This window comes from Gossypium hirsutum, chromosome D03, assembly GCF_007990345.1.
Source record: "Gossypium hirsutum isolate 1008001.06 chromosome D03, Gossypium_hirsutum_v2.1, whole genome shotgun sequence".
NCBI classification, from domain to species: domain Eukaryota; kingdom Viridiplantae; phylum Streptophyta; class Magnoliopsida; order Malvales; family Malvaceae; genus Gossypium; species Gossypium hirsutum.
Genome location: NC_053439.1, coordinates 44,555 through 69,728, shown reverse-complemented (window position 1 = coordinate 69,728; position 25,174 = coordinate 44,555). Strand labels below are relative to the sequence as shown.

Genomic DNA, 25,174 nt, shown 5'->3' with positions numbered 1-25,174 from the left:
ACAACTAAAATTAAAGTGCGTTTTAATCACTTTTTTTTCCCTAACATTCCCAACGCACCGGAGATAAAAGCTCATCCAAAAGAGCTCTAAATCACACTATCATTTAACATTTGATCATGTATAAAACACCAATTTACTCAAATAAAAGAGTAAAATTAAAAAAATTAAGGACCAATTTGAATAAAAACGTATAGGTCAAGAGCTACATTAGTTATTATACTTTTTATATAAAATACCAAAATAAACATGTAATTGTAGAACCGATTGAGCTTTACCTTGATTGGTATCGACATTATTATCAATGCAGTAAGATATGATTCGGGTGCGCCAAAATGCATTTATCCTACTATTTAAGGGTTTTAGAGGAGTTTAATTGTAGGATTATTTTGCTCTTTCATCTAACATATAGAGATCGATTTGTCCATCTTTTCAAGGAGTTAAAATGCAACGCAGTCTCTGTAATATTTTTACCATTTTAGTTTATTTTCTAATGAAACATTAAAGTAGAAATAACATGTATTAAATGCATAAAAGACGCTGCATTATCACAGAGCATAGATAGCCATAATAAGTCGTAAAGATAACGATACGTTGCAGATTTCAAGCAAATGTCATTAGCTAGGTAGCAATAACAAGCTTACAACTCCAAAATAATTGGGTACTTTGAGAACAACTACCAATTTAATCAACTCACTAACCATAGGAACGCAGTCGACCAGAGTGTAAGTGAAATTGAGGCTAACCCGTATGTCCACAGCATTATCACAGAGCATTCGCTCTCTCCAGCTCTAAATAATTGGGTAATTGTGCCTGCATGTGGTTGCACACTAATTATCCTCTTCATAATAATATATTCGTTCAAAATTAATTTTGTATTACTTATATATATCAAATCAACTCCAGCCAATTGAACTGATATGCTTCCCTACCTACCTATATTCATTGCTGGTGGAAGTGCGTAGTGTAGCAGAAGAATGAACTGATATAATGGATCGGAGTGCACCAAACCAAACCGGACTGCAGTCTTTATGATGACAATGCCCAACAAGGGGAGCAAAACATACCGAACAGCAATTACTCCAATTACCAGTGACATGCAAATACCAGCTGGTCCTTTCAAACCTGATCAGTATCACTCAAAAATTCAAGTTAAAATGGGACCAGTACTACAAACAGACTAACATGTATATATGCGGGTCGATGGGTACGAATATGGACATGGATGACCAACACAATACAACTATAATATATCATCATGTGATCGAACTACCACTTGCCTCTTAGAAGGTTTCCTCCCACTATCAGGGTCACGATCGGGATGGCTGCATCCCTGCAAATCAAACGTTCAAAGCGAAAAAGAAGGGAGTGAGTTAAGGTCGAGAAACGAAATTTTAGTGGGAAAAAATTCTGCATTTAGAGATTGACAGCATCAAAATACAAATCAAACAAGATAAGGTTTTTCTACCAGCTTGACAAGACTGACATTTTTCAGAATTATGATGTAATATAATCAGCTTAGTAAATGATGGAAGTTATAGATAACGCATACCCCAACAGGGAAGCAGAGTCTTGAACCACATGGAAGGGAGCATTACCACCAATTACTAGATTTCGAATTTGGGGAACTAGACCCATAGTGAACCCAATAAACTGCGCAAGGAAACAACAACGCCAGGAAGTGAGCGAGTCACAAGATTCCTCGTCAGGAAACCTTCACATGATATATCAAGGAAATAGTAAATCATTGTATACATCAAATATAATACTATTTTTCCCATACATCTAAGTATATATATGATGGCCAATATGCATCAAATCAAATTAAAGTTGTTCAGCTAAGGAAAGCATTAGTCATAGCTATTTACAGGTGACTCCAAACCAATAAAGTTGCTATCTTATATTCACCTCCTTGCTAGATTCAATCAACAACTTGTCAACCTTTTCTCCATGTTCCGGATCTAATGAAACAGAGTAGTCCCTAGCTAGCTAGAGCCATGAATTGCATGGACTGGAATCGGATATATAGGAGAATATCTTACTTGAGTAATATTTATGTTTGTTATATTAGTGGCAACTAGGAAGAAGAGGTGATTACAGAAAATATACTGGAACTAATAAAGCGTTCAATAAGATACCGCAGCAGTAGTTGAAGGTGCAAATATAGCCTTCAAATTGAGTTTTCGAGAAATTATCCTTAAATACTGCCAGGTCTTGTCGAAATCCGATACCTGCAACAAAATATTACAAGAAATCAATTTGTGATCCAGATAGATAAAAATGAAACTCTTCAACTGACAACGTACAACACGGGAGATCTTCCAGATATTAAATGAACAGAGTGCCGTAGTCTGTCATGTCGTAGGATTTCAAATTCGACTCTCTTTCAGTGCCGTGCAGTGCATGAATAGGTATCGCATGAATGTTTTGGTACAAGATTATATATCCAAATGTAAAAGATTCGGTACCTTCAAATAGCATCACTTTCAAATTACTAGCATGCATTCTGGTAATGGTATCAACAGTTGTTCCTAATTCTCTTTTACTGGTTTATCGAGAAAAGAAAAATATCATAGTTGATGATCAAGTTCATGGTGTAAACAACATGCATGGTTTTGCATTCTCTGTTTTTTCTATCACATATATCGGTTAATTTTATTCCCATTCCGCAATTTTTCTAGCACATATATACATGTTAATGCATGTATGTATTCTTCATCCACACTCGTGACTTGCCATATCTGGAAAAATAGATTTCAAACATGGTTGGGTGGTATGAGAACATTGGTAATTGGTTTCATGAACAGATTACGTAGGATTTGATATCATTATCAGTGACTATATATATGTGGAGAACGATGAGCCAAAAAAGAAAAAGAAAAAAAGCATCTTAACGATAGAAACGGATAATGCTAGAGAATATATAGATAGATAGATAGATAGATAGATAGATAGATAGGAGCTAGCAAGTAACCTTGACAGTTCCCTTTGATTTGGCGCATGAAAACGACAATTCATGTGTATACACAGAGATGGAGCAATTTTTGGAAGGAAGAAGAGGTTCGGAGTAATTCTGTTGATCAGGTAAGGTTGGCGATGGCATGCCTCCTGTGCCAGTAGACTTCATAACTCTAGTTGAATCATCTCCGTTAACTTCTTTGTTGACCTTTGCTGAGGAAACTCGGACAACGTTGTACACGAATGACCACAAGTAAATGGCTCCAATCTGAAAGTATCAGAAAGAAGTAATATAAAAAGAAATTAAGGAACTTAATAAATTGATGTTTCCTTCTATTAATTTCTAGCGATAGTCTGGTGGTGGAGGTGGAATTGGGAGCAGTGAGCCATCAGAAAGGTAGGCACACCGCACATGCACGCCAATTAACTACTCAGTTCCAGCATGCAGATAACTGCTGTTTGAGACAATTAATGGCTTTGGCTATGGCCGAATTAACAAAAGCAAGTAATAAAAGCAAATAATTAGGTATAGATAAATGAAGGGTAAACTACCAAAATAGTCACTTTTATTTTTCTTGGGTTACATTTTAGTCATTTATGTTTGAAATATTACGTTTTAGTCACTTACGTTATCGTGTTGTAACATTTTAGTCACTGAGCGTTAATTGCCGTTAACGGTGTAACGGTCAACTAACATGACAAGTTAAATCATCATTTCAAACGAAAATTTTAGGATAAATTATACAATTGGTCTCTAATTCTTTTTTGTTTTGAATAATTTTAATTTTTTTTCTTTTATGTTAAAAGAGATGGAGAAAAGAGGAAAATAGAGGAAGAAGTAAAAGAGAATGGAAAATAAAGAAAAAAAAGGAAATTTAAAATAGCATAAAAGAAAAAAATTGTTCAAAACGAAAAAATATGGGGATAAATTGTATAATTTAATCTAAAATTTTTATTCAAAATGATAATTTAACGTGTTACGTCAACTTACCGTTATACTGTTAACGGCAATTAATGGCTTATTAACTAAAATATTACAACACATTAACATAAGTGACTAAAACGTAACATTTCAAACATAAGTGATTAAAATGTAACTTGAGGGAAATAAAAGTGACTATTTTGGTAGTTTACCCATAAATGAATAATTATTATACCGCCATGGAAAGTGAAGCATAAGCCGTTCCATACGTATGGCAAATGTCAGGAGCTCCAAAGGGACTGCCTTTCTCCCTACAGATTGCTGGAACGACAATTAAGGGCAAGTGTCCCACGTTTCCTATTCAATTTAAAATTAACCCAAAATGTAACTACTAGGGTTTATGTGAAGGAAGTAAAATTAATAATAGAACGTGATTCAGGTCCAATTGTGCATGGCAGGTATAAATTAATGTGTCTAATACTGATTCTGAAGCGTTGTTTTTCCCCTGAATTCTCCCTCCAGCGTCATCTGTGCAGTGTGAAAAAAAGGCGATACTAACAAAAACAACCTAAGATAAAACCGACACATGATTTCTGTAGGAAACCCATGCATCACGACGCCCTGGCCATTACATATTTGTCAATCAGTTTAGAGTGTCAGTCAGCTTCAACATGTATATCTAAAATCAAGTAGATAATATATATATGTGCTGTTTGTATGACTTTGTATGTATATTACATACCTGCTGCACAGCAACTCAGAATAAGACCTCTTATATGTTGAGGAGCTTTTGTAATTTTTACTAGTAACCATCCCATTGCTGTGCCAATAATAAATGTAAGCAGGATATTGAATGGCATGAACCACCTGCGCTTTACAATATTGAATCGTTAGAAGAAAAATTACCCAAACACCCGAAGCAAATAGTTACTAAATATAGATGTACTCACAACAATACAATGCTCTCAAAGGTAACCGTTTTGGCCAAGCTGCTAGAGACCAATGCAGGATTAAACACGAAAAAAACAACCTGATCATCGAAGACAAAAGTGTGGTTCTTAGTTTTGAAGTTCCTCAGATCAACAAATCATTTTGAACTTTTCCCAGCATATATTCAGTGACAAATATTACGCATACAACAGAAATCTTAAAGCATATACATTTTCACTTACATTATTCAGTTGCTTCCTTGCACTCTCCCCCATAACATCTATACGATCCAAGGCAAGAAATGAACCAAGTGCTGTCAGCATGAGCACCTTCATAATTGGCATAGAAGCAACGACAAACAAATCTAGAATCCTCATCGTATCGACTCTTCTAACTTTTTCAAAAACAAGCCACTACTCCTGCTCAAGGATGAAAATTTTAATTTACATAAATTATGCTACATGTAAATTTGCACACCTAAACAAAGCCTTATACATAATTAAGCAAACCGAGAAAAGATCCTACAATAAGATAACCCTTTTTTTTCCTCTAAAGGGGCGCTTGCATCACAAGTATGGCCCTTTCTAGCCCATTAACCGTAGTGGTCATTTTCCCTAACAATACACATTCAATGTAACAACTAAGCTAAGCCCATGAGGCATCCCCATCATCTTTTGGAGCTAGGATACTACTTGTACTTTTCCTGATTCACATGAGGGTACCTCGAGGTTTCTCTGAGACCTAGACCTTAATTAATTGTTAATTGTATATGTTCTCAGGATCACAGTCAGTAATGCACAACGATCTAATATTAGAAATTATGGCGGTAGACACACACCTCTGAGGCTCTGACACAACACTTAAAAGTTCTTTTTTTTCTTTTGTAGTAGAATAGGAATACTGCTATTGAAAATTACAAGAGAAGCAGAGATAAGTGGTTATAGTTAATGGCTGCTCTGAATTGATCTATATTGGACCAAAATTTGTGAAATGCCTCGTACCGAGTGATATAATGTGGCCGTAAACAGATGGACAAAGTGAATAATGCAAGAAGAAAAGCGCGAATTCCACCCACCACACCTTTCTTCTTCACTCCTCCATTGTTTTATGGGAGACAATAAGAGGCTCGGGGATGAAGAAACAATATTTAAAAAGAAGAAATAACGGATGGACTTTGGAAGGAAAATAAAGTTAACAAGTTTGAAGGTGAAGTGGTGAACAGAGCGGGGCTGGAGGGTGTATTTAGCATAGTATAGACAAATATTTGCCGACCTTTGGAAGCATTTATATTGGCTTAAGCTGCTTAAACATGAAAGTAACGGAGTCAGAGCAACGGTAAGTAGGTTGATAAAACATTTTTGGATGATTTGAATAAATTAGAATTAGAAACAGGAAACAATAAAGTAGGTAAGATGGAAAGAGAAAGGAGTTACCAGTTGGTGTGGCCCAGTGGGCAGTGGCTCAAGTATGAAGCATCTTCTTACATTACCCATGTCCCTGACTTTGGACCAACCATCCAAAATCTTAACAAACCAAACCAATGCAATTTTTTATCTTCATCGATCCTTCCCGTTCTAAGAGATACAGGCCCTCCTTCCTGTTACCTTACTTGTGTTTTAACTTTTTAACTTTGCCTCGTACTGCTCTCCTCCTCTCTGGTCCACAATTGCTCACCAGCTAGCCACCTCTTTCAACGAACAAAACCGACAATGAGGTATATAGGTTCAGAAAACACTCTCTATTCCTTACTAGAAGCATTGGATTAAATTGAGTGATAAAATTTTGAGTTAATCAAGTTAACGAATCATATTTTATACTTAATTTGAAAATTTTCTGAATCGAGTAAAATGAAATAAAATTTAAGTAGAGTCAAATTAAATAAAATTATTTGAGTTAAATTAAAAAAAATTAAAATTTGTCAAATTAAAATAAGTATATAATAATTTCATATTCTTTAGAAAAATTATTTTAGAAAAATTTAGAATTTTAACTTTATATATTGTTTATAATTTTTTAAAATTTTTAAATTTTTTTTAAAAGATATATAAATTTTGAAATTTTTATAAAATATTTTGAATTTTAAAAATTATTTTGAATTTCTTTTTGTAATTTTTGTTGAGAGAGATCAATTTGGTCATTTTCAAAATTGACAGGGATCAAAGGGGTATTTATTCCAATATGTTATTCGAATTATTTTAGTTATTCAAATTATAAAATTCAACTCTAGAACTCGAAACTCAAATTACTTATTTGAGTTGACTCGAATAGCTCAATTCGACTAACTCGAAATTTGATTTTTTTATTAGATTTTTTTGAATAAAATCAATTTTTGCACACTTCTATTATTCACCTCCACATGTCAGGCATATTTTTCCAATATGTTCAGCTTGTATTGTTGCAACTCCATTATTGATCTTTTGTAGAATCACCATATTCATATTGTTGTGTCCTCTTTCTTTCATTATAAAAATGGAAGTTCTCATTCACGTTTAAACTATGGTTCACCCTGCTCACAAAAAAAAAAAAAAACCTCAATTACATTATAGGCCAACATGAAAACATCAGTCCCAATTTCATGGTCCACCTTGCTTGAAAATAAATCGAATAAACTACGTCATAGTCACTTTAAAATAGAATTTGTATTAGGTTACTTTATTTTTTTTAAATTTAGTCACTTTAAATCAGACAATTGTGAGAAATAATCACTATTGTTAAAATTTTCGTTTTCTTTTAACAGATTGTTGATGTGGCACATAAGCACATTGAATAATTGACACATGACATTTTTTTATTAGCTTTTGACAAAAGTTTAGGAGCCTCCCTATAATTAGTCTAAAATTTTTCCACCTAAAATTTATAGAGAAGTCACTAAATTTTAGTCAAAAGTTACTAAAAAATACCATACGTCAGTCACTCAATAAGTTAATGTGTTATGTCAACAAATCATTAAAAGAAAACAAAAATTTTAACGAATGTGACTAATTCGCACAATTATCTAATTTAGAGTGACTAAATTGAGAAAAAAAATTTGTGTGACCAAAATATTCTATTTTAAGTTTAAAAAAACCTCCATTGGATACGATCCTCGGAATACTTTCAAAATATTTCGTTGTAAATAATAAAACTATATTACAATTTGACTTGTACACTTACAAACACCACACATAATTTCTATATCTAATTACAATTTTCTGAGCCCTGACACACGCATGTTGGGGGTGCGGTCAGATTTCATCCTAGAAAAATAAAATTACAATGGTTACTCCAAAACATACTTAGTATTTTCTGGTTAAAAGCCAAATATTCTTAATTATGAGATTCTTCCTTAAACAACAAATGACTTGAAAATCATTGAAGGGATCTACAATTGAACTGTTATTTCCATCATGGACTTTTGCTGCCGCTACGATTGATGTCGTTGTTATCATCGAACCACTACCGGGACATTGCCGACAACTACCACCAGCCACTGCCAGACCGCTGTTGACCACCACCGTCGATGTAACACCCCTCGCTAGACTCAATCGTCGAGTTCGAACTACAATATGCTATAACTGTTTTGGAACAACTACTAACATTTAACATTTCATTTACGTCACAATACATGCAAACATAAACTTATCAATGCATAATTACTTTAAACTACCTCTTATCTAAAGTAAGCCCAAGATAGAACAATGATCAAATTGCAACATTTTCAAATTTTCAAGTTGACGTCATGACGTGAGGAAGTTCCTTGTCACGACGTGATGTATGGACTTGGCCTTGTTATGACAATGGGATTCCTTGTCACACCGTGACTTGAAACCCAAATCTCGTCACAACGACCATCGCTTAATGTCGCATATGGACTCTATCTGTTTTGTCACAAATTAAGTCATTTGGTACCTATTTCAAACTAACAAAATTATTTGATGTATACTTGCACACTTGTGCCTGCACAAAACCAACCAAAACACATACCAAAACATTCATTTAACCATTTTTAATATCAACAAACCCAATATGTCACAATTTAGCACCGAAACGTATTAATTGAACCTATTTTATTCAAATTTAACTATTATGCCTTTAATCCATTCAAATAAACATTTAACCATGTCATTTCAAGCTCAATTATGCTATTTAAATACCATTCACACCATACCTCATTTATCAACACATATTGTAATACTCTTAATCCGTCTCTGTCATCAGATTAGGGTTGCGAAGTATTATAGTACAATTATAAACATTTAAAATTAAACAGAAACATTCGATTTATATTCAAATTATACTTATGAGCCTTAAATCAAGTTTACGGGACCCTAAAAGTAATTTTGGAACATTCTAGGATCAATCCGCAACACATGTTGGATCTCAAATCATCATATAAGTTTTTGATGAAACAACAGTTTTCCTTTTTGTGACCCTAATGATTTGTCGTTTGTATCCTAATCATTTACTAAGTTCATACAAGCACCATTACCGTTATTGTATCATTTCAAACCCTGTAAACCCTGTAATCCTTTACACGCTTTTCATATTTCAATTAGCAATCCATATCCATTTCAATTCAAAATATTAACCTATATATTGTGGGTTTGATTTTTAAAATACTCCAAATATGTTCCATTGTACATTTAGAAATATTACAATTAGACCTGTGACATTTGTAGAACACCGCACATTATTATTATTATTATTATTATCTCTACTCAGACATACGTAGGTTGAGGCAAGATTTGTGTTATAGGGTTTGTATTAAGTTTGAAGGTTTTGGGGATTTATGCTTTTTAGTAATTAGTTTTACCGAACATGTAATGTATTAATCTAGATATTTTAATAAATGAACCTTGGAAATGTAGTTTGTATTAATTGTCATTGAACACGTATTTTTTTGGGCATCTCTAATAATTGTCTTGCAATGATATATTGGTATTTTTAATACTTTTCTTAATAATTGCTTTAATATTTTTTTAACAATTTTAAAGTAGATGAAATCCCAGAAAATCCTATGCAACGGCTCAGCTTTGGTAATAAAAATTATTTTTCTATGAAATGTTTGAAAAATATAAAAACGTAAATTTATTCAAAAGGGAAAAAGGTATGGTATATAAAAATTAAATTAGAAGGCAAACTAATTAAAATGTCAAAATAAAAAAAATTAAAAAAATTTATACAATTTTTTTATAAAAATAAATTTATATATTTTTATATTATAAATTCCAAAGTCCAAATTATTTTTTCTTTGAAGGCATCATAATTTTTAATAGCTAAAAACAAAGCATAGTTGTCAAGTTAGCTTGATTAAAATGTATCTAGTTAGATTAGAACCAAATCAACTTAGAATTAAAATTAAAATGATTTTGATATATTTTATTAGTAAAAAGTAAATTTAATCAATTAATTTTGCTAAATTATTTTTTAAATCAAAAGTAACCCAGAAAAATAAATTATATCCTTTTAAAGAATACATTACAATTATAAAATCATATAAATATATAATTGTTGGTAAATTACTTATATTTTATTTACATAGATTACCTCTTGTTATAGATATACCGTGGTTACATTTCCATTACAATCAAACAAATAGGAGCGTCATGTCAATTTGACAATGGAATTTTGTCAATGAGGCCACTAACTTTGACGCAGAGGCCCCTAAGATCATAATATCTGTATCTCACATAATGTAAACTATAAAGAGGGCTTCAACTAAATGACGACATAAGTGAAACTACACTAACTTTGAAAACGAGAATAAACACTACCTGGACGGACGCACAAATGAGCCACAGGCTTTCAATCATCCACACCTTACCCCCACTACTCAGCTTTGCTCAAATGGAACACGTACAAACAACTGTCCATGAAGGGTTACAACCGCTGATGTCTGATGTGGATCAATCCTCGAGGGCAAGTTGACAACCTAACACGACAAAAAAAAAAAAAAAGAAAACCCTTAAAATGAGGCAAATAAATAAATAAAGTAAAAGCAGATGTGCAGACATGAAACATTTAGGTGCTAGCTTTCATTTCGGCAGCTACTTCTAACAAAAACTTAGGTGCTGGTTTGATACAAGTTACAATGGTGAAATAACAGCAGTAATGAATTACTAGGGCAGTGCATAGTAGCCACCATAAAATTTGAGTTCAATAAAGAATTTGGCAAAAAAGTTCTAGACTGTCCCTAACCTAACATTTGCTACAATAGCAGCTTTGAGTCTGACTAGTCATATAAATGAACATAGTGATTGATTTCTTAAATGGCACTTTAAAAGCTCAACATATAATCAAATTATTTCAAATAAAAGCTTAATTAATGAAACAAAGATGCCTATGCAGATGAATCAAAATAAAATAGCTGTCGGGAAGTTTGAAAGATCATTATATTAGAGGCATTTCAAGTTTAATCAATTTTGATGAATACTAGTCTGAACAAGCAGTCAGGAAACAAGGATACCTTAAAAATGTTCTTTTATATGAAATAAATGGTATCAATCAATTTTAAAGTCTTTTCATTCATATAATTATTATTTAGAGAAAATTCAGTATCATGGATGTGAAACTAAAAGAAGAGAACAAAATATTGCATGCTGATGTATTCATGATAATGAAAATCTAGATAAAGATGCAAAGGAAAGTTTATTCAGTCAGTAAAGCAATTGTAACAATATTCTTAGAATAAGTTATTTTCTTTTAGCTTCTTGTACACACCTTTTTGAACGGTGTGACACCCCAAGGATTATCTGGATGCTCAGGTTCACCGCTTATTACCAGGCGTCCTGCAGGATCAGATTGAACACGCACCTGAAATTGCAAGATAACCAAATAAGAACTTCCTTAGGCAGTGCAGAAATTTAGCATTAGCTTCATTGCCTAGAAAATGGCATTAGCTACTACCACGAAATATAAGTCCCAAAGCAGCACCATCACATGCTCCATAAAGCCAAATGCTTAGTAAAGCTGCATTTTAAGGCCAATCTTTGAATGGCGATTGGTACAATGCAAGGCATTTTTGTGTAGAATTGGTTCATACCATGTGCACAAGAAGAAAATGAAAATTACATAGTTTTACGAGTTTGTTCACTGACCTCCTCACGAAGAAGGCCTGGAACTAAAGCATAGACCTCAAAACAATCTTTCTGCATAACCAAAACAAGTTAAACTTTTAAAAACCAGAAACCATACCACTTCTGGAGATCAGGGGCATAGAAACTTACAGTTTTCTGCACATTGATCTTAACCCAATCTGCTGGGGATCCAATATCAACCACTGCTGTCTCCACACTAGCCAATTAAGAAATAAAGTCAACATGTTGCATTCAAAGAAGCTACACAAAATTATTTCACCTCAAACAAATTGTTAATGCCCGTGGTAGAAAGTAAAAATCCATAAAACATAACATGGATCTTAACTGTGCCTTCAATACTTTAGTACATGAAGCCTTGACAGCACAGTCCAAATACGATGGTTTCTTGCGTTTAAGCAGGCCTGCATTAATATGCAAGAATCCAGCTTTAAAACAGCCAGAAAGAAAAATCAGTTTAAAGGACTTAAATGATATACCCAGGCTTTTAAGCTGTTTCTCACGCTTTTGTTGAGAAATAGAATTCTTATCCTACAAGAAAAGGATAAATTGCAATATATATCATCAAAAGATTACATATGAAAACGCACAGAAATAGAAGCACGGCTCTTCTTTTCATCTTTTTCCGACTATAAGGATAAATAGGGTGTGTGTGGGGGGGGGGGGCACACCTTAAGTATTGGTTCACTGACTTCACAATTACGAAAATGACGTGAGTGCCAACCCCTCATAGCACGTGCTGCTGCATCCCTTCGTGCTCTACCAGATCCTGAAGCCTAATTACAAAGAGCGCCAAAAAGATTGCTGAAAGGAATACTTAATATAAACCTCATAGAACTTATTCTAACTGGGGATGCATTATGTAATAAATTTTGGATAGCATAGAATATCACCATACAAATTTTACATATAGTTACCACAATCTAAATTCTTTATTTTTAATGAAATAATAATCTGATGGTGGAAGAAAGTTCATGTTACCTGATTCTCAACATCCATATACTCTGATTGAGATGAAAAGATTGTTCATATTACCTGATTATCAACATTCATAGCCTCTGATTGCGATGAAATAGGTATATTAAGCTCAGCCCCACGAGTCTTATGCCTTTCATAATCAAGGAGTGCCTGAACAAGCATTAAAACAAGGCATAGACCTGTCTAAATTATATGAAGGAAACAAGGCTTAAAACTCAATCCTGCGTAGAATATATGCGAGTCACAAAGTAAATTATGATGTCACAGAGCTGCTTATGACATGGCATACCATGCCAAGATATGTCACCAAAAAAGCCCTCCATTCAATGTGCCAGTAATGGAGCAGGAAGATACTGAAAGGAAGTTCCTGCCTCCCCCCCCCCTTTTCTTTTTTTCTTTTATTCCATACAACATAATTTGCAAAGTACAGAGAGCAGTATAACTAAAGCTGTAGACCCATTAGGGAACGTAAACAAACAAAAGATGAGAAGTCTGTTTGCCCAAGTATGCATGATTTGCAATGTAAAATACCTTCTTATAGAAACCACGAAATGTCCATGAAACAGTAGTACAGGTCCTGCATAAATGGAAACAGAAAAGATATAAATATTGTGGATACTCGGGGTTACTGGGTTAGGTTGGGGGGAAGGGGGAGAACTCAATATAGCAAATACAACATCTTCACTTCTTAATGAGCAATATTTTTAAGAACTACAGTTCATAAATGATTTTATAAGTAATTGATTTAACCACATTATCAATCTCTTAAATAAGGATATTTACACAAGACTAAAAATAACTTTTCATCTTGCCCCTTACTTTGGGGGCTTGAAAGATTCTCCAACTTGCCGCCACAATTTACATGAAGTTACCTATCCAAAGGCAAAAAGTCGTTTAATCCACATTTGCAACAGATAAATAATACGTAAGAAGAGTTAAATTTATAGTGTTGTTACCTGAGAAGTCCACAGTTCCACACAACAAACAGTTGCATGATATACATAGCACACAGTTTAAGAGAAGTTCTTTAAAAATGAGTGTGTGCATGCATGTGTGCATGTGAGTGAGTGTGTGTGTGTGTGTGTGTGTATGCATGTGTATATGTGAGCGAGTGCGTGTGTGTGCATGTGAGTGAGTGCAAGTGTGTGGGTGTGGGTGGCTAGGTGCATTTGCGTGTGTGTTCGCGCGTGTATTTCCCAAGAGGACTGAGTTCAGAATGAATATGTTGTACAATAAACCATGCTGAATTTTGTATGCACTTTCCTGATCTAAGTTCTCAAAAAAGTAATGGCTTATATAAGTAGAAATGTAGCATTTGCCAATGACTCATCTAATATAAACAAAGACCTTGCATAACTTGCAAGAGAAAACAATTCTCTACAGTAGAATTTAACCCACATAAAATAGCAAAAACAAGATTTTGGACTAAGATTCCACTGAAACAGCATATTGTCAAAACAATATGTACCTTCCAAACAGTTTGTATACAAAATGCCAAACAAGATCCAAATACAAAAGAAATTTGCTGGAGGAAATGCATTGGAGCCAAGACTGAATATTTCAAGCACAAGGCAAATTAAAATTATTCCACTTGAGTCTAACTTGGCACCCTAAAACCATATACAATTCATTGAAGTAGAATGGTAAACAGCATGTTAAATTTATAAATTTAAAAGTAAATCAAGGCAAAACACACATACCTTGTCATAGCCACCCAATTTAGTAACAGCTCTCCACAACCTTATCCCCCATAAAGGTGTATAAATGTCAGTCAGATAGAAACTTCCCAACACATCGCAATTGCAAAATGAAAAAAGTAATGCAATTACCAATAAACTTACTTAAGGCAATTCAGCCCTTCCCCATAAAATTTAGGAGGCTTAAATTCCATGCCTCTCTCTTTGAAGAAAATTTCCAGTTGCTTCATGAAGACTGATTGCTCCTCTTCTGTTCCTGACTCATTGCCATCGGAAAAATGAATGTCATCCAAAAAAAATGAGAGCTCAGAATTGTTGTTCCCATTAACAGGGGTTGTAGGCAACTCCGTTTTATTATCCCCATTCTTCAAATCTTCCACTTTTTCCTTCAGTAGTTCCATATCAGAAAATAATGGAGAAGGGGTAAGTGGCTCAGGTTCATCAAGGCAAGTTGGTATGGGGTTACAATCATAATTCGTTTTGCTTTGAGTTAATGCAGAAGAAGTTTCAGTTTTGGCATTTTCTGTGAGTTTAGGAGGTGAGACAGAAGAGGTTTCGGTTTTGACATCAGTTGTAGCTTCAGCAGCTTGAATATGATCGGAGGTAGAATCAGTGTGCGTCTTGAAATGAAAAATAGAAGAGGATTCAGATTTCACATTGCTTGTGGTTTCTACATCAGGCTTCAGTGACGATTGATCATTGGAAACAGGAAGTAAGCACGCTGAGTGGTGAGCTGGAGTAGAATGTGGTTGTATGTTCCTACCAGCATTGGCATGCCCCGTGTGATAGGTTATGGAGTTAGCCTCCATGGGCACGGGGGAAGGAGAGGAAGGATGTTGCTGAAGCGGTGGACTAACAGGATGATCTCCATCGTTCAAGTTAGAAGCACCTAATACTGGAACAACTAGTTCGCGCTCCTTGTTTTCATTTTCCTTGGTGTCAGTTATCTCGAATTCCATTAATGAAAGGTTGAAAACTCCTCCTACACATCCATATTATATTTAGCTTTCTTTTCCTTTTTCTTTTAAACATGAAGAAAGGACAAAATAGTTCTGATTAACAACTGAGCAGTCCACTTTCTCAAGGAATCGAATCAGTTAATTAGAAAACCACCAAATCCAGATGAGGTGAAGGAAGAAAGGTAAGAAAATGAAAGCGAATGGGAAATCAGAATGACAGCTAAAATGAAAAGGGAAAAGAAGGCCCCAAGTTTAGCAGGTAGGTTAGAATCTCTTAAAATTTAACAAAAGAATGAGCCGGAAAAAAAGTCCCCAAAACAAAGAACAATCTTTACAATTTTATTGCAAAGGCATAAAGATAATGCAATTATTAAATAGAAAAAGTGCAACCAGGAAGAAAGAATGACTTGCCTGCTCCGTAGCTTGCTTAGGAAAATGAAGAGGAAGAAGGAATCTTGAATCCAAATCTAATTAAAACCCTAATTATGTTGTGTATCCACAGAGAACAACACGACAAAACAGAATCTGAGAATCCCTTCTTTAATTTTTATTGACCACAGCTACTAGTACCGGAGTTATCTTAAAACCACTTCTCAATACTAATACTAATCGATCCCAAAGATCGGGTGCAAGCGAAGGGAAATAAATTTGGCTCTGATGCCAATCAATCTCGAGAATCTATGAATCAGGTGGAAGTAAATTTGGTAATTGAGTATTTTAAAACTCAAATTGATAATTATATTTGAAAGAAATTTTAAAAATTGAATTTGATAATTGAAAGATTAGAAATTTTCAGAGAAAATTTGAAGTTATGTATTGAGTCGTTTTGAAGTTATGAAGTCGTGCCTTTCATTATTTATAATAAAAATAATATTATATTAAGAATATGATAATTTTTAAAGAGTGTAAAATATATACATATATTGAAAATTTATATCTTAAGTATAAAATACATAAAACAAAGGCCAACAAATATGTAGAGAAATAGAAATTTTTCTACATGTCAATTCATAAATCCTTAAATATACATCGGAGATTTAAAAAATCTTCCGAGAAGAAGATGCCCGTTGTCCTCAGTCTTTTCAAATCCCTTTCCTTCCCCATCATTTCATTCCAGAGTTCCCCTTTTCTTCACTGATTCTCTCTCTGTTCTACTTTTTTCTCTCTTTCTTTTTTAGTTTTGGGTTACGAGAGGCCAAAAAAGAAAAACACATACACGCTACAGTAGGGAAACAGTTTCCGTGAGAGAGATAAACCTAAGTTTTCTCAGTCGTTTCTGTTTTTATGTGATTTTCGAAATCTCCTGTTTCATCGTAGACTGATTTTCAAGTATGAATCTTAACTTGAATTTGTCTTTTGCCTTTCATTTCTGTTTTATGGTTAAACGGGTGTGTTCCTTATATCTGTAAGTGTTTTTGTTTTTCTTAATGTCGGTTCAAAGCTGTTTGGAGAATCTCATGTCTTCTAGGATAGCACCTTATCAGAAAAAAAGTGCCTTCGGATTTTGTGTAATTCATATTTTAAGAAGCTTTTGGAAAATGTTGCTTTCTTTTTGCAGCAAGTGATTTAAGTAACATTGATTTCTATTTAATGGAATTAGCAGTCAGAACTGCATGATAAATAAATCTACTTAATTCATAGGCCGTCTACATTTGTACAAGCAGCCAAACTTAAGAGAGGGGCTCCTGCCAAGGAGAAGGAACTAACAAAATTGAGGTCACTTTTCCTTTTTTAAGCCATTGGTTAATGACTTCGGTTTTCATCGTATTAGTTTGCATGAATTTGATTCTTTGAACAATCTTCTTGCGGTGTTTTGGGGTTAATTCAAAATTTTCCGAATCAGTGAATTAATGGTTGATGTGGAAATTTGATTAGGACAATGTGACAACGTCATGTTCTAATTTTCTGGACTATCAAGTTTTAGGTATGTTATGGGAAGCCTACTCTCTGTTTACTGGCAAGTTTAATAAGTAAAGATAAATTTACTCTTGAGTGTTAAATGAGGTCGATTTCCTTTAATCTACTGTTTATATATATTTAAGGTCAGGGAATATTTTTCAATTACTTGAACACTTGGCTGTTTTCATTTAATCTACAGTTGATATATATTTAAGGCCACTTTCCTTGTACAAGTGCGGTTTGATAAATTTGGAATTCTGTTTCTGTTTCAGTAATATCAGCAGTATTGACACTGCTTTTCTGGTCTGTTCAGTAATCCATACTGAGCTTTATGTCATTGGAAACCCACTGCGAATTTAACCAATGTGTTTTTCCACTCTAGTTCAGGTCAACAGAAAATAACAGAGCTAAGGGGTTTTACCTATGTTTTCTAGCTGAAGTTGGCCTTTGCTCTGTGGTTCCAAAATGGCCAAATTTAAAAACTAACGCAAGTTTGTGAATAATGCAAGAATCCATGGTGTGAATTGAGGGTCCATCGATAGTGCTGTAACAACTAGTGTAAAGCCAGAGTCCACTGACAATGCAGTGACCCCCAATGTCAAGCCAGAATCACCTGGGAAGATCTAGTAAGTACTTTGTTCATTAACTGAAAGTTTTCTGGTGATCTAAAAATTCGAAAGTTGTGTTTGATGTTTATCTTTAGATATATGCTTATTTGAAGTTTTTCAGAAGATTTAATAGGAAAGTCGTCTTTTAATGTTTCATTTTCCTAGTGAATAGTCTGCTTTAACATTTGAATCTTATTCATGTTTCCTTTTCATATATGCTTATGTTACGAGCTTCAATATCTAGTAACATTTTTTTAAGAACCTTCATAAAGGCTTTTAATAGCTACCATTTCTTTTAAAAACAAATGCTTTTGGTTATATCTAACCAAGTGAGGGCCTTTATGATTTTAAAGCCTGGGCAAAGAAACATGTTTTACATTTGCATGCTTGATATGTTGCTTCACGATGAGTTTTGTGGAGATAATCACTACTCAGAACTTAGTTTCATGAAATGTCATTCTCATACGTGCAAATTAATTTGTTGTCATCATGGTGTGTTAATATCAACAACTTAATCAAATCCCCCTTTCTTTTCCTGGAGACCTTCAAAATTCAAACATTGTTTGTTTCGTTTATTTTAGGTGCTAATCCAGGATTTCAGGTGGAAAGGAAACTAGAAGTTGATGACCCAAGTGAAGTGCTACAAATTATGCAGATGGAGGCTATTGGTGTATGTTTTTTAATCTAATCGTAGCTTGGGTAGTAAAAACCTTCTTAAAGTGGGGGGAAGAACGTCACTTGAGCAAATGTCTGAAAAAGAATCCACTCATTATAATTTATGCACTGGCATCTCGTTGATATTTGTCTACCCAATCAAGATATCCAAGTGCAAAAAAAATGCAAACTGTATGAAGGAAAGCTTTGTCATAAGATCTGTGATTAACTTGGAAATATAATCATGGAATGACTGCATAAATTGGAATTGCCAGATCTTTGGCTTTCGATAAGAATTCAACGTATCCATGAGAGAAATACTGAAATCTCATAGAGATATCTTAGAGCTCAATATATCGATGATGGTTATAGATGATTCAAAGGTTGTAATGCGTTAAAAGGATATTCCAAGGGTATTGTGGTAGACTTGTGGTAGAATATTTTTTGCATTTTATAGTAGGCCGATGGCATTGCTTTTAGCTAGATTTGGTCTGCATGAAGTTTTATGTCGGGTTCCAAAGCATTTTTCCACATCAGGTAAATTGATTCTCATGGCCTCATTGTACACCAGATTGAGTTGTATGGTAGAAGCTTAAATGCCTTCCAGCTTCAGATAACTAGCTTGCATGATCAAAATGATTTCATTATCTATATGATGTTAGAGACTTAGAGCCAGAGAACCTTTAGACAAACGGTCTTGATGCTGAATCTGGTTAATTCGCTTCACACTACTATATCTACAATGTTCTCTCATGCAGCTTCTTCCAATGAAGTCTGATACGAACTCGTTTCGTGAATGATTTGAGTCGTTTGATGCCCAATCGTGAATTTGAGTAGAATTGATTCGTTTAGAAATGAACAGCTTCATTTTGCACTTAGGCCCCTTGAGCTTAGGCCACTCTCGATGACGTTGAGTTGTATCATAACGTGATGCAGTTGGGATCGCATCAAAGTCCGTGAAGCCTTGAAGGATGAACACCTTCAAAAACTTATCTCTGATAACGATAGCTCCCTAGATGCATTGAATGTCAGTGATGTTATTCCCACTTGAAAACCAAGACCTGAGACTTATTTTCCTTTTTGCTGATGTTGTTTGTGTGCCTACTAAATGGTGTTTTTACCTTTTGTTAAGAACTCGACAAATATATGGGACTGGATTTTTTTGCATTTTCAGTGATAAGGTATCTTATCATCTTCAACCAGTTCTGTCTTATATTTCTACTTTAACAATATTCATATTTTCTTCTTCGCCTGTTGGGTTTCTGTATAATTACACTATTGTTGCCAATCAGAACTTGGTAATGCCCGAAGTTTAACTGTCTACTGTTTTCTGTATCATCAGATTTTATCCGCGATCAATCAATGACCACATATCATAAGGCCTCTGAAGTTCTTTCTTCGAATACATCGATGCCAATATATTTATATCCAAGTTTTTCTGCTAGCTCAGATGAGAAATCATCCTGCCGTCTCTGAGCCTGGTCAGTGCTCGATGTTTCTGTAAGTTTTGTATTTTGGTTAATCGTTATTCATATTTTTCTTGTGTTGTGTATCTTATGTTAGTTTTCATCTCGACGAAAATGTCTGTGATGGCCTTCATGTCATTTCCTTTTACAGTAGATCCCTACAATTTCCTTATCTCTTTCAACCCACTGTTAAATTGTTTGTTTTTCCTATGAATGGTAGTATTATCATGAACACTCAAGCTTTATGAGATATGATCTTTCAAATATAAGTAAAAATTTATTGTTCCAAATCTGGCGATCGGTTAAAATAGAGCTTGAATCCTTCATGGAAGGTCTATTATTGTTATAATCAGTAACACTAAAACCCCAAACCCCAATTTGCACTGATTTTTAAAAAAAGAAAGGACAAGAAAAAGATTATATATGATCATAAGAATGTAAATCATGTAAATATATAATTTCTGTTAAATATTGTAATGGTTTAATTTACTTTTCATTCTTATAAGCATCAGATTAAGAATATTAATTCAATAATTAATGTTAATATGTATTTGATTGGTTGGAAAGGTAAATAGATAAAATTAAGCTAATAATGATTGATGAACTATAAACCAAATCTATCACTAAATTTATTATATCAAATAATAATTTTTTTAAAGGTTAAAAATTAAGTGGGACTAAATATAAATTTACCCTATTTAAAAAATGTATGGTATTTAAGGAAGTTCAAAAAATTCAAGAGGGGAAAAAATAGAAAATGTTCATTTTTGGAATAGAATGCTAAAAATTGGGGAAGAATTTGAAAGTTTAGGAGGCCCAAACCTGTAAGTATTCCAATTTTGAATGGGATACCACAAGCTAGGGAGCTTCAAAATTTTAGGGGCTAGTCCCCTGTGAACCCCTCTGGCTCAATTGTCTGTCACTTCTACTAACTTTTTCTTTTCACGTTTAGTTTCGGACCTATGCTTATCTTCTTTTATTAATGTGGGTATTGTGGTTTTCATCTCTGTTTTAATTTTCAGATTTATGCTTCTTTTTTTTTTTTCAGTGTGTTTTTGTTATTCGTTTTGGTGTTCAGCCTTATGAAACACTGCTTATATTCATCTTTTTAAATCTTGTGATGTTGTCATTTTTTTTATAGTTTATTGCCCGTTATATGGTTTTTTTTTTGATTGTTTGTTTCCCTTGTATTTAAGGACATTTTCTTGCAAATCTTTGAGTCCTATTGATAAGATTTTAGAGGAAGATATGTTTCTAACTATATAAGTATCTACCCTAAAACCCTAACTGATTAGCAGAAAATAAATGGAAACATTTTCTTGTTTCTTTCTCTTTTATTGTTTTCTCATTTTCCCTTTTTCAACCAGTAAAAACATTACATTTGTTGAGGGAATAAGAAAATATTAATTAAATCATACTGAGTTTTTAAATATATTCAGAGAATTTCACATTAAATATTTTCACTACAACGTTTTAATAAGTTTTAATAAGTGCTGGGTTAATTTTCGTTCTTATTCTGCTCAGGGATATCTCCGTCATATCTCGTTTCGGGATAAACTATTCTAAGAATATATCCAAAATATCCCCTCTCGGTTCAGTACTTTTAATGCCCGGTTAAGTTATTTTTGTATCCGGTTTAAATTTTTTACGTGTCTGGACTGAACTATCTGTCGTACTTATTCCAGCCGAAGATATCTCATTCTAGGGATATCGCGGTTTTGGGATATCCTATTTAAGAATACCCCGGCCTTGGTATATCCCTTTCCAGGGATATCTGAGTTTGGGGTCTAGGGGCTTGGATTTAGGGTTGGGCTGGTGTTTTTGGGCTTCTGTTTCAGTGTTTGGGGCTGTAGATCCCTTAGGTTTTGGATGACTGGGTTTTGAACTACACCGGATGGTGATTTTAGGGACCAAAATATATACAAAAAATTTCATTAACCTTATAAATTATTGTTTCTTTTTAATTGAAATGGGCTTTTTTATAATAAATCCAACAAGCCAACTCTAAGGCCATTCACTACTTTAATCCAACAAACCAGCCACTAAGAAATGAAGCTTCACTCTCCTTTGTTATAGGGTTTATGACTAACCTCAGATTTCAAGCTCTCTTCTCCTGATATATCTCCGGCAATAAAACTCCACCGTTTCATTCCATCTTCGTTTGTTGGGTTTCGGCTCAGATCGACTCCCGGGTAAGAATTCGTGCCTTTGTTTCACAGCTCGACTCTTTATTTCTCTTCTCCTAAATATTCTTGTCATTTGAATCTTTGCCATTATCGTTTTTACACAGCTTTTGGTTTGGAATTACGGGTCGATCATAGGATGGTTGACTGAATCGGTTTCCAATTTGGGTTTTTGTTTTGTGTTGTAAGCAATTGAGTGAATTTGGATTATAAACCCATAAATGGATTTTGGATTTCTTTGTCTTTGTTGTTTCAGAAAGTGATTTGTTTGTAATTTATGCTTTTGGTTGGTTTAAAATAGTTTAACTATTTTGGAGTAGCATAGGGATTGTTATAGTTTATTTAAATTAAATAAAACACAGTTCATCCTCATCTACTCAACTACTATAAATTTAGGGAGACAAGATGTTTGGGAGTATGATTCGGTACTTTTCGACGAAACCCAAGCCGAAAATGAAGCCAATCGAGTTGAAAACGTCGCCAGAGCAAACGCAGACCATAACCAGAGTCATCTTTGACATTCTCAAGGAGCATGGGCCCCTCACCGTCGGTGATACTTGGGAACGAGTCAAGGTCAGTTGTTTAGTAGACTATAATATGTATCCATTGTGTATCTATATTTGTTGTTTCCACATCTAATTAAGCCAAGCTCAAGAGTGAAGTAAGGGCAGTGCAGTTTTATTGTTGCATAATTTTAGGATCTTGAATTCCATGCACTATTGTTTATTTCATGCTTTACTTGCCTGTGCTTGACATAATGGAGTAGAAATGTGTTTATGAGTTCAGGAGGTTGGATTGAGAGGACTTACAAGCAAGAGGCACATGAAGATCGTGCTGAGATGGATGAGAGAGAGACAAAAGATTAGGCTAATATGCAACCATGTGGGGCCTCACAAACAATTTCTGTATACAACTTGGTTCACTAAACCAAACATCAGCCACACAAGAGCTGTTCATAATTCCTCAACTTCTACAACTAGTTTTTCTGTCGATACTTCTAGTCCAAAGTTGTCTTCAGGTTAGGTTGTAGCACACTTGTGCTGGCTGCAATACCATCGATTTCAGGACATGTACTGTTTTTTGCAACAGTGTAATACAATTGTTCTGTTGTCATGTTGTGGAAACTTTACCCTCCTCTTCCCATATATTTTCAATTTTAATGTACAAATTCCAAGTTCAATTACTTATCATCATTTCTGCCATTCAGACACTCTATAAACAATGAAAAACAAAGTAAAAGAGCTAAGAATTTAAGTAAAAGTGAAGATGTTTGGAACATCTGTTGAGTTTTGTTGTTTGTTGTGATTGGCAGTTATTGTGAGTGCTTTGCAGTAGGGATTTACTGCAAGGATTATTGTGCATGTGATAACTGTTTGAACAAGCCAGATTATGAGGATATTTTTCTTGATATTCGACATCAAATTGAATTGTGTAACCCTCTCACATTTACTCCACCTATTGTTAACCCATCTAATGATTCCCCTAATGTTACTGTAATTATAAATTCTATAATCCTACACTTTTTTCCCTTTAAATTTGTGTAATTTCATAGGTGTTTGACAAGATGAAGACACCATCAGCCAAGCACAAAAGAGGATGCAAATGCAAGAGGTCAAAATGCCTAAAATAGTATTGCGAGTGCTATTGGGTATGTTTTAACTATTTAGCTCCATGTTACTTATGTTGCTCCCAATTTCCTTTTTTATTTTTAAGAACTTGTATTCAAGATCCATGTGTAATATACACCTGGACATAGATATGTTATATGACTCTCCAAGTATATAAAAAAAACTCTTTAAATTATTGAACAAATCAGTGTTAGATTGCAAATCCTTTTCAAGTTTGAAAGATCAACATAAGCTTTTGATTGTTTGTTGAGTAAATTCATTTATGGTTTTTGTTGGGTATTTTTTTTATTGTTGCTTTTGATTGTTTGTAGGACTGGTAGGAGGTGGAAAAATCCGGTTTTCTATTGTCATAGAATCGGTAATCCTCTCTGTCCTGTTTGCTAATGTTTGATTGAATGAAACTTGAACTTTTTTTTAACTAGTAAAATTTCAATTTACAGAAAAAAAAAGTGAAGTATAGACAAAATCCAAGTAAGCATACTTGCGTTGTATGATTAGTATTTCTTTCAAAATATTTTTTGTTGGATATCTAGCTGGGAGTTGTCTCTAGCTTGGAATGGAGTACAATCAAGAAGTTTGGAGCTTAATATGATTTTGTTTAATATGCTATTCTAATATCCGCAAGAACATGAAATTTTGTCTAGAGATTTTGTTAAACATGTCTTCTTATTTCTTAAGAAGGTGCAAGGAAGTTTCCTCTAATAACAACAAAGTACCAGAAAATATTATGACTGATAGGTAGAATTTGTATGGTCAAGGGCACAAGGCGCATTCTAGGTGCTAAAATTCTTTTATTTCCTGAGGTGCAGGGGCAAAAAATTAAAAAAAAGAGCTTGCCTAAGTGCAGTAAGGCAAAAGATATATGTGTCCATCCATTTATATACCAAGGTTAATAAATATAGTTATGATAATAAACTCTAAATTGTGATCCAGCTTATCTACAAAACGTGCAAAATTTTTTTCATTAATAGACCAAGCTGCACGATTTCCTTATGATCCCATGTTATTCTTGCCTGTTGTTGGATATTCAAATATTATGCACATTAATTAAAAAGAAAAAGAAACCTAATAGAACTTGAAGTAGTTGGGTTTTTGTTTTGCACCTATCGCCTTACATTAAAGTGTATCTAGATGCACCAGGTGTGCATGTGTGATCGAATGTACTTTTCCCTAAAGGGTCTAGGGTGCTTTTATCATTTGGCTCTAAGGTGCAATTGCTAGG

The 25,174-nt window shown here is 33.9% G+C and overlaps 3 protein-coding genes across 9 annotated transcripts; 1 reads left to right on the top strand and 2 right to left on the bottom strand.

The window, feature by feature from the left end:
- Nucleotides 1-524: 524 nt before the first annotated feature.
- On the bottom strand, nt 525-6,081 carry LOC107937798 (protein PIN-LIKES 3). Its single transcript, XM_016870774.2, has 11 exons — nt 5,809-6,081; nt 5,050-5,226; nt 4,828-4,907; nt 4,620-4,744; nt 4,113-4,234; nt 2,972-3,223; nt 2,136-2,228; nt 1,550-1,650; nt 1,278-1,330; nt 934-1,122; nt 525-810 (listed from the first exon to the last, which is right to left on the bottom strand). The coding sequence occupies exons 2-11, from the start codon at nt 5,182-5,184 to the stop codon at nt 686-688; spliced, it is 1,275 nt and encodes a 424-aa protein (XP_016726263.1). The 5' UTR covers nt 5,185-5,226; nt 5,809-6,081; the 3' UTR covers nt 525-685.
- A 4,213-nt stretch (nt 6,082-10,294) lies between these two features.
- Nucleotides 10,295-16,135, bottom strand: LOC107937819 (AT-rich interactive domain-containing protein 6). 4 transcript variants are annotated; one of them, XM_016870796.2, is made up of 13 exons: nt 15,926-16,135; nt 14,700-15,537; nt 14,559-14,598; nt 13,678-13,730; nt 13,390-13,435; nt 12,916-13,008; nt 12,552-12,656; nt 12,360-12,411; nt 12,209-12,284; nt 12,013-12,079; nt 11,884-11,934; nt 11,507-11,599; nt 10,295-10,718 (listed from the first exon to the last, which is right to left on the bottom strand). In XM_016870796.2, exons 2-13 carry the CDS (start codon nt 15,512-15,514, stop codon nt 10,620-10,622), a joined length of 1,590 nt encoding a protein of 529 aa, XP_016726285.1. In that variant the 5' UTR covers nt 15,515-15,537; nt 15,926-16,135; the 3' UTR covers nt 10,295-10,619. The 4 variants fall into 4 exon arrangements, with proteins under 4 accessions (XP_016726285.1, XP_040945421.1, XP_016726287.1 ...); XM_016870797.2 differs by lacking the exons at nt 10,295-10,718; nt 11,507-11,599 and adding an exon at nt 11,677-11,755; XM_041089487.1 differs by lacking the exons at nt 10,295-10,718; nt 12,209-12,284 and having other exon boundaries at nt 11,515-11,599.
- A 1,248-nt stretch (nt 16,136-17,383) lies between these two features.
- Nucleotides 17,384-23,511, top strand: LOC107937820 (uncharacterized). Of its 4 annotated transcripts, none has more exons than XM_041089489.1 (6): nt 17,384-18,039; nt 18,603-18,691; nt 20,018-20,156; nt 22,218-22,333; nt 22,721-22,897; nt 23,111-23,511. In XM_041089489.1, exons 5-6 carry the CDS (start codon nt 22,730-22,732, stop codon nt 23,345-23,347), a joined length of 405 nt encoding a protein of 134 aa, XP_040945423.1. In that variant the 5' UTR covers nt 17,384-18,039; nt 18,603-18,691; nt 20,018-20,156; nt 22,218-22,333; nt 22,721-22,729; the 3' UTR covers nt 23,348-23,511. The 4 variants fall into 4 exon arrangements, with proteins under 4 accessions (XP_040945423.1, XP_040945422.1, XP_016726288.2 ...); XM_041089488.1 differs by having other exon boundaries at nt 18,603-19,856; nt 20,018-20,175; XM_041089490.1 differs by lacking the exons at nt 17,384-18,039; nt 18,603-18,691; nt 20,018-20,156 and adding an exon at nt 22,432-22,508 and having other exon boundaries at nt 22,173-22,333.
- The last annotated feature ends 1,663 nt before the right edge of the window (nt 23,512-25,174 follow it).

Bases quoted from the DNA above. Each gene is read 5' to 3' on its own strand.
- LOC107937798 (XM_016870774.2), bottom strand. From the start codon at position 5,184: ATGAGGATTCTAGATTTGTTTGTCGTTGCTTCTATGCCAATTATGAAG. The intron at 1,331-1,549 runs GTATGCGTTATC...TTTGATTTGCAG, and splicing joins GACTCTGCTTCCCTGTTGGG to GGATGCAGCCATCCCGATCG. The intron at 811-933 runs GTAGGTAGGGAA...AACCACATGCAG, and splicing joins TCCACCAGCAATGAATATAG to GCACAATTACCCAATTATTT.
- LOC107937819 (XM_016870796.2), bottom strand. From the start codon at position 15,514: ATGGAATTCGAGATAACTGACACCAAGGAAAATGAAAACAAGGAGCGC. The intron at 13,731-14,558 runs GTATGTGTGTTT...GCCTTTGGATAG, and splicing joins AATTGGGTGGCTATGACAAG to GTAACTTCATGTAAATTGTG. The intron at 13,436-13,677 runs GTAAGGGGCAAG...CCATTTATGCAG, and splicing joins GAATCTTTCAAGCCCCCAAA to GACCTGTACTACTGTTTCAT.
- LOC107937820 (XM_041089489.1), top strand. From the start codon at position 22,730: ATGTTTGGGAGTATGATTCGGTACTTTTCGACGAAACCCAAGCCGAAA. The intron at 22,898-23,110 runs GTCAGTTGTTTA...TTATGAGTTCAG, and splicing joins ATACTTGGGAACGAGTCAAG to GAGGTTGGATTGAGAGGACT.